Source organism: Didymosphaeria variabile (assembly GCF_027946475.1).
Source record: "Didymosphaeria variabile strain IMI 356815 chromosome Unknown scaffold_4, whole genome shotgun sequence".
NCBI lineage: Eukaryota > Fungi > Ascomycota > Dothideomycetes > Pleosporales > Didymosphaeriaceae > Didymosphaeria > Didymosphaeria variabile.
The window spans coordinates 1,200,787-1,211,781 of NW_026611623.1; the positions used below are offsets into that span (position 1 = coordinate 1,200,787).

A 10,995-nucleotide genomic window follows, 5' to 3' on the forward strand; every position below is an offset into this window, starting at 1 on the left:
TGATACATACCATTTCGGAGCACAAATGCCTGTAGATATCACCATTAACTCTGTTTGTTAAAGCTGGGGCCTTAAGCGATCGCTGTGAGGAAGAAAATGCAACTTTGAAGGTTAGATTATCTGATCCGGGGCCAATTCGAAAGGGTTGGCATAGGCCCGAATGAACCCACAAGAGGATGCAACGACCCGACAACAGTGGAACTGCCGCTAGAACGGTGCTTTGGCGGCTCTTCTCCCTAACTGAATGCATGGCGTTTACATCTGAAGCAGTGTTCATTGATTTCGACCATGGAGACTTGAGCATGAGTTTACGTACCTAGGTAACCGTGACACCTCTAATACTGCCCCCCAGAAGTCATGCTGAACGAAATGGAAAAAGAAGCTATGCGAGACACAACACAGATCACAAACCCTATGCAGCGCCGACCGTGACACCCGGACAGTTCTTGGGATGAAAGCCCACCAGGTCCTCCGGCTTTCCATCTCCATCATTATCAGCTCCCGGCCACACGGTCGCCGCATTTCCGATGTCTATACCAACGTTGCGAGTTACATATGCTCCAGACCCGCCTACGGGAGTAATACTCAAGTTCGTCTTCGGATACTGGTCTCCCAGCACGGCGTGGGGCGATCCCAGCGTGCGGTAGCCGACACTCGCCGCATTTGCTGCAACCTGCGTGTTCGCGAGCGCCGTATAGAAGATGCCATGCGCGGCGAAGTACGGACGAAAGTCGTAGCGTGTCATCTGTGACAGCACCACAACCAGGAAGTCGTTGCCAATCATGTCGTTGACTGTTCTACCCGCACCATATACAGTGTCGTTTGTGTAGCTGTAGCGACTGAATCCCAGCGAGGCAGCGTGGGCCTGCCATGTGGCGGCATCTGTAGCGTAAGCGGAGAAGAGACGGGCAGCTTGGTACATCAGTGTGTATATGTTCCTCCCGTCGGCGAGAATTACCCCGTTTGCCAATGGGTTGCCCTGCAGTATCTGCGGGAGCGCAAAATAGAAGCTCAAGCGTTCGCCGTTGTTTACAGCGTAGCCATCATTGCTCCAGACTGCGTCTGCGAGCATCACATCCGAGCGGGTCCCTATAGGAAACGAACCGAGTACTTTGCATGTGTTGTCTAGAACAACACTCTGACCGTTTTGCTGCAGTCTCGAGTACGCTGATTGATGTGCGCTGAACAAGATAGTCATATCTTGAACATCATGACGGCGCAGCGGACCATCGTCTACTCCGGTGTGAAAGCGGGCGGGGAGCGTAAGTCGAAAGTAAGTCCATTGGTTGAAGTAGGGGAAAATGTTGTTTGATACTTCCGTGCTTCGCATGGAATAATTCGCCCAGGTGTTGATAGCACCTAACTGTTTGCCGAGGCTTGTATCTGGCCAGTAGATGTCGAGCGCCTGCCGTTGTAGGTTGTGCCCAAGCTCGTGGCCTTCACCCCAAGCAATCGGTGCTGGGACAGTACTGGCAGTGATGGGATTTCCTGAACACAATTGACCGCAGGCAGCGTACGCATCGTAGGTCAAGTGCTGAACTTCAGTGATGCGGTGTATAGTCTCATTCAAGCAGTCCCAGCTGAGGTGTTGGCAGAGCTGTTGCACCTCCAGAGGCAGCGACGTAGTCATGGGTTCCCCATCGATCTTGAGCCCCGCCATGCGATACTCTCGCTCAGCCCAGCTCGTCTTATAGTCGATCATGAGCTGGCTCAGTCCAGTCAACGTAGAGTTGTAGTAAAGCCTGCGATTATCGCCCAAGTTTAGTTCTATACCACCTGGCGCAAGAGATTGTGCAAGCTTCCGTGCAGGGACATGGAGTTCAAAGCCGGATCCTTTTATATCGACCCAGTACGCCGGGGATCTCGTCAAGTCTTGAGCCAGCTGTGTGAGGGCGTTGTCATTGCTGGCATTTAGCACAGCAAAATGTTTGCTCACATCTTGCAATAGAAAGGAGGCCTGCCGTGGGCTGGTCAGCCCGGTTCCGTCGAGGCTGATGTACAGTGGGCCACCATAAGGTGAATTCATGACGGTCGGTATTCCAGGTTTCAGTGGGATCCAAACGCTGACTGGAAACTGCGGACGATTGTAGAGCGACGCGCCAGCAGCACTGTATTCCGCTGTCCGACTATCGGCATTGCGAGTCGCAAATGTACGCACAGCTACGGGTATGCCAGGGTCGTTGGTCAGTGTGATCGTGGCAGGTCGCCCAGGAATTTGAGTGTATCCCGTGGATGTCCACTCATCGTTGAGCGTCGAGTCCAACGCCAGTTGATAAGACATGAAATCGGGAAAAGAGGGAGCTGTGCAATTGCCTGCTTCGTAGACGGCGCCATCATGGCACCACAAGGAACCAAGGTCAAAGGCTCGCGGAGTCGACGCTGTGCTCATAGGAACAATCCAGTCGGCAAACAAGGCCCTGGTTACAGCTACGCCATCGGTCCTCGTGTTGATGGGATATCTGATAGCAACAGCAGTGTCCGTTGACATGCCCCGAGGGCCAACTCGGATCTTGTTGGCCAGGAGAGTCAAGAGGCGCAAGGTCTCTGTGTTGACACCGTTGGTTGTCTTGAAGATGTCGAGACCATTGGAAGAGATGCTATTGATGCTGGTCTGCAATCTATGGGCTGCGCCGAAGTACGGAAGTGCATGGGCGGTCACTCCAGTTGGAGGGGTTTCCACGCATTCTCCCATACGTATGGTGCGAGTCAAATTGCCGTTCGAAGCTATGCACACAGCATAGTCTGCAGGGCGTAGTGGGTCGCTACTGAGGGAAGAGTATACCTGCAGGACATCGGTGCGGAAGTCATCATTGATAATACTACTGGGAGCTTGGTAGCTCTTTAGCGAATTGTTGATCACCTTCTGTCCCTCGAAGTAATTTTGCCCAAGCGTCAAGCCCAGCTGTTGAGTAATTTTCCAAGAGTCCGGGGCATAGTTGCCATCTTCTGTCATAACCAGTAATGGCAAACCGTTTCGATACGTTTTAACAACAGCGTTGGCAACGGTATCATCTCCAGGATTGCGATTGTCGCCGACAATCAGAAGACTAGCGCCCGCGAGACAGGGGCTGCTGTTTCCTACGAAATCGCAGACGTTGTTTCCGGTTCTACCACCGTTTATCCGGGCATTTGGGAACAGCTGAGAGAGTGCATACTGTGTGTTGTTTTCCGCAGTATCTTTAAGCCCTGAAAGTACTATATTGACATTGGCTGAGACAGCATCTCCACGCGTGCCGATAGGCAGCCCAAGAAGCCACGTGACGATATTTGTGTCAAATGTACGCATGCCGGGGTCGCTCACAGGTTTCCAAGGATAGTAGGTGCCTCCATCGTTAGTGACGAAAGGATTACCCCCAAAGTATGCCAGTCTCGTATCAGAACCTGGTGCTGAGCCCGCAGCAGCCAAGGAAGAATTGTTGGGAAAGTCTCCAGGCTTGAGGTTCTTGTTTGCATACAAGATGTTTTGGAGGGTTCCAGGATCCTCCACAAAAGCAGTGTTCGCATCCAGGAGCCAAGTAATAGACGGGCTGTCGGGCAGCAGCTGGTAGCCGAGTGACTTCCGTGAATCGAGAGCATTTCTGAGAGCGCTTAGAAGTTCCCTTTCAGTGACGCCTCCTTCATTCCCCGTCTGCAGCGCAATGGCCAGGCGAGATTGAAGTGGTGCCGTAGAAGATTGACTTTGCAGAGCGGTTGTTCCTGTACCTGGAGAAAAAATCTTCGACGATAAACGATTTACTACTGTAGAGCTTGCGCCTATTCTTGTGGAAGACTCAGCGCGACGAAATGATGTTAAGGAGACCTTCGAGCTTGTGATCCCCTTGCTAATTGATCGGAACGAACTTGACGATGGATTGGAGCTTGCAGTCATTGATTGTGAGGTCGACATTCCTGTAGTTCGTACAGTTGACCTTGCAGTAGACCTAGCAATGGACCTTGCAGTGGACTTTACGCTTAGCGTAGGCGAGGGTCGAAGCAAAGCTGACGAAGTTTTGAGGGTTGTGGTCGCTTTAGTAGTCAAACGAGACGAGGGTCGTGGCGTGCTCTTAATGCCCAAGACCGGTCTGGAGCTTGAAGTGATCGTTGCTCTTTTGCTCGATGTGATTACCCGTCTAGATGAGGACTGAACTTTTGCTGACGTATTGGAAACTCGCGAAGAACTTTTCGTCGTCGACCGGCGTGTCGTTGATACAGCCGCAAGGCGGAGGTTCCCAGAAACAGTGTCTTCAACATGATCGGTCTGCTCAAACGGGGCAAAGGAGAAATGATCGGCAAATGCCACGTAAAAATGTACTGCGAAAAGGATGAATGCTAACAGTCCAATGTTCCGCTTCATCTCGGCTGCGATAGAAGTTAAATCCCCATAATTGAGACCTGGGGTTGAACCCTTCTCTTGTAAGACTGTTGTTGACGCGCTGGAATGTTACTCGTCCAATGAGATGAAGGGCTGACACAGTTCTCTGGCGACATTCCGCCGTCGAGCACGTGTCCTTTACCGGGGAGGCCATGTGTGCTGCTTTATCTGAAGGCAAGACCGACATTGCCGACCCATTGGACGACGTCGATAGGAGGGTTCGCTATCAGATGATCCAGATACCGATCCGGAAAACCTATGCAGCGTGAGAACTTAGACGTGTAGTCAGTTTGCAAGAAACGCTTACTAGGCGAGAACAGATCAATAGCATCCCACCACCCAGGTTGCTTCAAAGCAGCTCGCTCCAGTTCCTCACAGCTCGAGTGGGAAGTGTTCAAAGCCTTCTTATATACCTTACACTTCTTGAGATGATTTTACGTATCTCCTCCTGGCTTTCATACGCCTCCTTGCGATATTTCGCGATCCTAGGATCATCGTGATCAAGAAACATGGTGTCATCCAGCAAGTCACCATACTGTTCCACAGCTAAGTAAACATTGTCGAGATACGAGGAAAGATCACCCTAATTCTAATTCCTAGCTATGGATTTCCGGTGCTTCCTAGCCTCCACATATTGCTCGCCGGTCTCATCGTGGAGGCGTTTTGGCTGTCGTATCTGTCGTTTCGACCAATGTCGGCTCTCACGACCGCTTTCTGGGCGTCTGAACGGAGTGCTCTTTGTATAGATTGAGGATTTACGACTAGAAGAACGCAACTTTGGCATGGAGGATATTATGGAGGATTCGACGGAAAGATGACGGTGCTTGACTACTAACGTCTCAGCTTAAGCGAACCCAGCCACTAGCGTTACGCGACTTCGACGCGTTACACGCGCATTCACGCGCCATAACATATTTCTGATTCGGTCCATCAAGTACATTCTTATGCATGAAACATCGCACCATGTCGACCATCATTAGTTAGCATATTGAAACCTGAGCCCATTGCTCATTTCGTCCATAATCACATACCACTCGTAACGCCATGTTCCTGCTCTGGTGCTCGGACTACTCCGAAGTACTTCTCCATCAAGATCCGTCCATATGGCTTCTCCCTCCGCACTCCGGTATTGGTAGTTTTTCCAGAAGTAATTACCCCTCAGATGTATGTCCACGTCCATACTTTGTCTCGAAAGCATAGCCAAAGGTCCCAAAAAGTAACTATAATCGCGCGTATCGCGCGGGCCATCGCCATTGCGCGGGCCATTGCGCGAGCCATAGTCATAGTCCCCAGGCGATGCCGAAGTGATGACGAGCTTGAGATACTTCAAATTCGAAAGGCTTGCCATGAGATTACACGTCAAGCCCCACTCGCTGTTGCTCAGTGCGTAATCGATTACGGGGAGTTGATTCAGGATGTGCATGCTTCCGACACGATCTAGGAACCCAATATAGCTGTATTGTTCGGATATTGAGCGAGGAAGGTGGCGCCCATCTCCCCATCCCATACTTATTATGATCGAAGAGAGCAAAGCGAAGCGTTGGGGTAGAATAGAAGCGGCGAATATTAAGAAGTCTTCTGGCGACCAGAAACAGAATGTATGATTAGAGTACAGCAGCGGTGTCGCTTCGTTATATCTTTTTCTTCGTTAGGGTTTGTTCAAAGTGCGATATCAGACCTTACATTTGGCGACACGTCTGTAAGAGAGGGAGTGTATCGAGCGGCCACGTTCCAACAGCTCGATGGCCTCGACCTCGCAGGCCAAATGTGCGCAGACGGTCGCCTTTCCGATAAACACAGATAGTCTCAAACTCCATGTACTCTTCGTAGATCTGGTTACGAATCTCAGCAGGCAGTCGGCAAAACGACGGTCCCGTCTGCGCGTGTGGCGTTCGTTCTGCCGCAGCTGCCGGTGAAACGCTCAAGGCGCGCTTCCGTTTCTCAGGCACTGGAGGAGTCCAGGATGTTAGACGGTACTCTTCCGCACGTTTTTGAGCTTGTTCATATCGCCAAAGGGAAAAGGGAAAGCATATGACTTTAAGAACGCAGCATCTGCCCAGCGACGGGTAGGCTCCCATGTTAAAAATATTCAGAATGACCAATCTCCCAATGATTTGCCAAATGTGAGCGGCGACGTATGGGAATTGTGTATGCAAAGAGGGCTAGTAATATACATTTTTTGGCGGTGGCAGTGCCTGCATGGGAAATCACATTGATAGTCGATCGTCTAGGCAGCCGTGAACAAGAACGAGCGAATTGGATGACCACTATGAACCACTGTGAGATCCAGCGCGTATCGTTGCAAATGAATGTGAGCCCGGATCGTGTAGCAATGGAAATTGAGATCATTGTACATTTGGCATGTCAAGCGCTACGGAGTTGCATGAGAACGTTCTTGAGCTGGCTTCTGCCGTTCTCAGGTCGCTAGAATGATTATGTAAGCTCGCGGCTTTCGTCATCTTTCCGGCGCTCCACGACAGAATACTAAACAGCACTTCACCTTCTGCAATGTGCATACTCGAACACGATCCTGGGTGACCGACACTATCTTTCCTCGCCATTGCTAATATGTCCCACATGGCAGCAAAGCGCAGTCCGCAGTGTCCCTCGCTCCCCCCGGAGCTCTGGATCCGAATCCTCGCCTACAATACCGACCTTACACATCTCTGGACGGTTTGCCGACACGTATCTTCACATTTCAGAGCCTACACTGAACAAGTTTTCGCCGATCTAGTCCTTCGAAACACGAATATCGACTTCCACCTAGAGAAGTACAACCTTGGTGGAAAGAGCAAGCGTCCTGAGGTCCCTACCTCGTTCGCGCGATTTGTGCATGGAATAAAGTTGGAGAATGGTGATAGAGAAAAGACCCTAGTGTGCTTCCAAGACCTTCGAAGGAGGAGTGAAATCGCTGGTGGAAAGAAAAAGGAGTACAACAGGATAATGGAGAGATGGGAGAGTAATATAAAGGAATGGAAGCCAGAAATGCCGAATTACACCATTCGGATCGGCAATATCGTAAACGATACGGAACTCACCGATCTATCCATCGATATCGCATTACGACAAATCCAGTTCAACTGGCGGCAGGCGCTTACCCTCTTCTTTCGCGAACAAGCCCTCTTGCGGTACCTTAGATCGAGATGGGAAGCGGAGAGCGACACGACTATGGAAGCAAATAAGGAGCGACTTGCGAAGGGCGAACACCTAACGGCAGACGATTACCCCATGCCTCGGGCCGCTGCGGAGCTAGAATGGAGAAAACAAATCCGTCGCAAACGGCTCCGTGAGTACCACGCTGATAACGAACGTATGGTATGGGCGATAGGAAGCTTGGAACGCTTCGAGAACCACAGTGCTTCACATGGGAGCAGTAAAGCGTTCAAGCTAAACCCTGACCTACCTGGTACTGGGGTTGGTGAAAAGTACTTCGGCAGCGTGAACCTTGTACAGGAGCTATACCTGGATGAATGGAGCTGCATGCATCGTATTGACACCAAAATTGAGCACATGAAAGGCGAGGAAGAGTTTCCGAGATTTTCTGTGCCTCCTCCAGACTTAAAGAAGGAGTGAACAGATCCGTTTTTCGGCATCTTCCTGATTAGAACCTAGAGCGCCATCCCCTTGTGGTGGTTCAACGGTTCCATGTTGATCTCCTCGGATAAGGCCGAATAATTTCCACCGTTGTACACAGTATTCGAGTTATAGACCCAGCCTTCGTGTTGCAAACTACTATGCTCGGGGATTTCGTGTCTCACACCTAGCCCAAGGAAGTTTCTGCCCTTCTCGACCAATACCGGGAACAAATAATCACCCGCGTTCCAGGGCCCTACTGCTCTCGCCTCTAGAGATTGTCGATGCAGTTGCAAGGTGCCTGTTGCCTGCCAGTCCGCCTTCTTCGACTGCTTGAGGTGCGTAACGGAACGAAACCAAAAGATCTGTCCGAGTTAGAGGATATGAGAGTTTGCATTGACACACGTACCTGCTCTATAAGGGTCCAGTCAAGCAGGATCAGGATGGAGCCTATACCTAAGATAATGCACATGCCGAGCACGCTAACGCTCACATGCGCAATAGAGTGTATTTTCTGACGTTGGCATATCTTCAGCTCATGCGGATCTGACGTTACGTTGATCTGCGTCAAAGAATTGAGCCCGGGCCGGATGTCGAAGTTTTCTGGTGACGCGAATTCATTGACGCGGCGTTGTAGAACCGCGAGAGACAAGTTGTGAAGGTTGTGTGCCTCCTGTATCCATTGATCGTCGGGAAGCGGAGATGAAGTTGTCGATTTCATAGTGAAGACAAAGTCTTGGGCGAGCAACAGCGAGTTATCTAGAATGGTTGTCGCCCATTGGAGAACCATTGACCATGCTGCTTTCCATACGATGCGAAAGGTAGCAGCTTGTTGCGGCGAGAGTTGCAAGTCGCCATTCTCGACCGTCCTTAACGCGGCGTAAAGGCCAGTCAGTTTGGTGCACTTCGAGAGAGCAGTGTTACAGAACTGGTATTGCTCTGTACAGCCAAGGACTGAAAGGTCGGTCGTCGGAGTGGAGAAGTTCTTTGCGTTGCTGCCGATCTTCCATGAGTTGTTGTGGGCATTGAACAAAGGGTCGTCAACGACGTTCGTGTATTTTGCTTTGCTGAATATTGACATCAGAGTCACGTCGGCGTCGTCTCGTTCGAAATCTGAGATGGGCGTGAAGTCGCTGGCAGTTGTGTTGTCGACGTAGGCGCTGACTGCACTGCATGAGGGTCAGCTATGTACACGGTGCCGCCGACCACGAAACATACAGAACGGTGTAGGGGTCTTGCCAGTAGTCTTTCTGATACTGACTAACACAGAAGGTAGTTTTCTCAGTATGGTTTAGCGGTATTGTCGCCCGACACCCTGTTGGCCCGTTTCCAAACTCCCAGAAACGTACACTAGTGTTAGACTTTCCACCAAATGCTTCAACGCGATTGTTCATCCATCCAGTGGCATACTTCTCACTATCGATCGGCGCGCAGCTCGTCACTCTTCTGATCGACACGTCTTCGGCTTCCGGAAAATTGATGCCAAGATGTATGCTGCTAGAGATATGCCCGGAGTCGTATCTCACCGCCTTCTCCGTGGCACACGAATCTTTTCCGAACGGGCACGTGGCATTCTCAACTGATGACGCATCGACGCCTTCGAGATAGGTCTGGACATAGATGCTGCAATCGGTCGCCCCGCCCTCAAAATGGCTGTTGTAGCACGATCGGGCGTAAGCCGCACTTTTCGTGAGCGTCAAGCGTCCTAGCAAAACCTCTGAGTTGAAGGTAGTGAGATCATCGCCTTCAAGGTTATATGCCTCTTGCGTGCGGAGATTAGAAATCTCCTTCGGATAGCCGCAGACGCCAGCTCTGACGAGTGCCGAACTCGCACCTGTGGATGCAATCTGCGATGAGAAAAGACCAGCTACACTAAAGAAGGACATGTGTATGACCGTGATCAAGATAAGGGCGATGGCGTGGCGAAACGGCGATTCGACCCTGCCTCTCCACGCTAGTGTAGAGCGACCCAGATTCCACAGTGCGTTTGGTGCCGTTATCGCATTCCTGAGGATGATTTGCTGTTGGTGAAATAGGCCATCGCGTGGAGTTGTTGTAGAGCGGCGTTGGTGTAAGATGAAGCAGACAACGCGCCAAAAGCATGCACCAGAGAACTGAACGAAGAGCGTAAGGAAGGACACGAGAACGAAGCCTTGTTGTTGTGGCAAAGTCAAAGTGGCGCCTTTGGTTCTGCCCTTTTCTATCTGCATTTAGTACATCGTATTGTCATTCGCAAGATGATCGCTCACCCCAGTCGATCCAGAAGCCAGTGTAGACGTCGTTCGCCATAACTCTCAAACGAAGGGCTGTGTTAACAAAAAGTCGCGTTCGCACGAGATGGGTGTCGAGCGTCTTTTGAGGGGCTTCGCATAAACGCCCCATTACGCCCCGTAGATCGCCTTGCGTTGACGCTCTCCTTTGAGGGCAAGCCAACGCCCGAAGCTTTGGGGTCCAGGAAGACGTTGAAGGCGAAAATGGGGAACATTATTCGTCGTGGGACTGGGCACACTCCACTCAGGAGAACAGTGACGACAACCGAACTTCTATCACTTGCGACGTCTGCACTTTGAGTGTCAAGACAAATGGCTTCCATTTCCATTGCCGATGCTGCGCTGGTGGAGACTGGGATATGTGCGCGGGTTGTGAAGGAAGAGGAGCATTTTGCGAAGATGCCACACACGGTTTGGTCAAGCGTACAATGAAGGATGGAAATTGGGCTGAGGTAACGAGCTGAATATACCGCCACACGAACCCTTTTTCCTGTAGCGGAGATACCGCACGAGATACTATGCCACACGAGCCCCGACTCCTGTAGCAGAAATCGCACACGAAGGCGAATCTAAAGCGCCCTCTCGTTGTAGTGGTTCAATGGTTCTACGCTGATCTCCTCGGATAAGGGGAAAATACCCACCGTACCCACCGCTGTACACAGTTTCCGAACCGTACATCGAGCCCCCGTTTTGTAAACCACTACCATGGGTATGCTCCAAAAATTCGTGTCTTCTGTATGCTTACTACACTCTAACGACAAAGCTACGACAATGCTGGATGCGTCGTCGATCATCCAGTTC

The 10,995-nt window shown here is 51.0% G+C and overlaps 4 protein-coding genes across 4 annotated transcripts; 1 reads left to right on the forward strand and 3 right to left on the reverse strand.

Moving 5' to 3' along the window:
- Nucleotides 1-412: 412 nt before the first annotated feature.
- Nucleotides 413-3,886, reverse strand: N0V89_005280 (uncharacterized protein; the record flags this gene model as incomplete). The annotated part of the gene is made up of 1 exon (XM_056214057.1): nt 413-3,886. The coding sequence occupies one exon, from the start codon at nt 3,884-3,886 to the stop codon at nt 413-415; it is 3,474 nt and encodes a 1,157-aa protein (XP_056071324.1).
- Nucleotides 3,887-4,745: 859 nt separating this feature from the next.
- Nucleotides 4,746-5,774, reverse strand: N0V89_005281 (uncharacterized protein; the record flags this gene model as incomplete). Its single annotated transcript, XM_056214058.1, has 2 exons — nt 4,746-4,934; nt 5,433-5,774. The coding sequence occupies 2 exons, from the start codon at nt 5,772-5,774 to the stop codon at nt 4,746-4,748; spliced, it is 531 nt and encodes a 176-aa protein (XP_056071325.1).
- Nucleotides 5,775-6,928: 1,154 nt separating this feature from the next.
- N0V89_005282 (uncharacterized protein) lies at nt 6,929-7,924 on the forward strand (the record flags this gene model as incomplete). Its single annotated transcript, XM_056214059.1, has 1 exon — nt 6,929-7,924. One exon carries the CDS (start codon nt 6,929-6,931, stop codon nt 7,922-7,924), a length of 996 nt encoding a protein of 331 aa, XP_056071326.1.
- A 35-nt stretch (nt 7,925-7,959) lies between these two features.
- N0V89_005283 (uncharacterized protein) lies at nt 7,960-10,213 on the reverse strand (the record flags this gene model as incomplete). Its single annotated transcript, XM_056214060.1, has 4 exons — nt 7,960-8,289; nt 8,334-9,093; nt 9,143-10,124; nt 10,174-10,213. The coding sequence occupies 4 exons, from the start codon at nt 10,211-10,213 to the stop codon at nt 7,960-7,962; spliced, it is 2,112 nt and encodes a 703-aa protein (XP_056071327.1).
- Between the last annotated feature and the right edge of the window lie 782 nt (nt 10,214-10,995).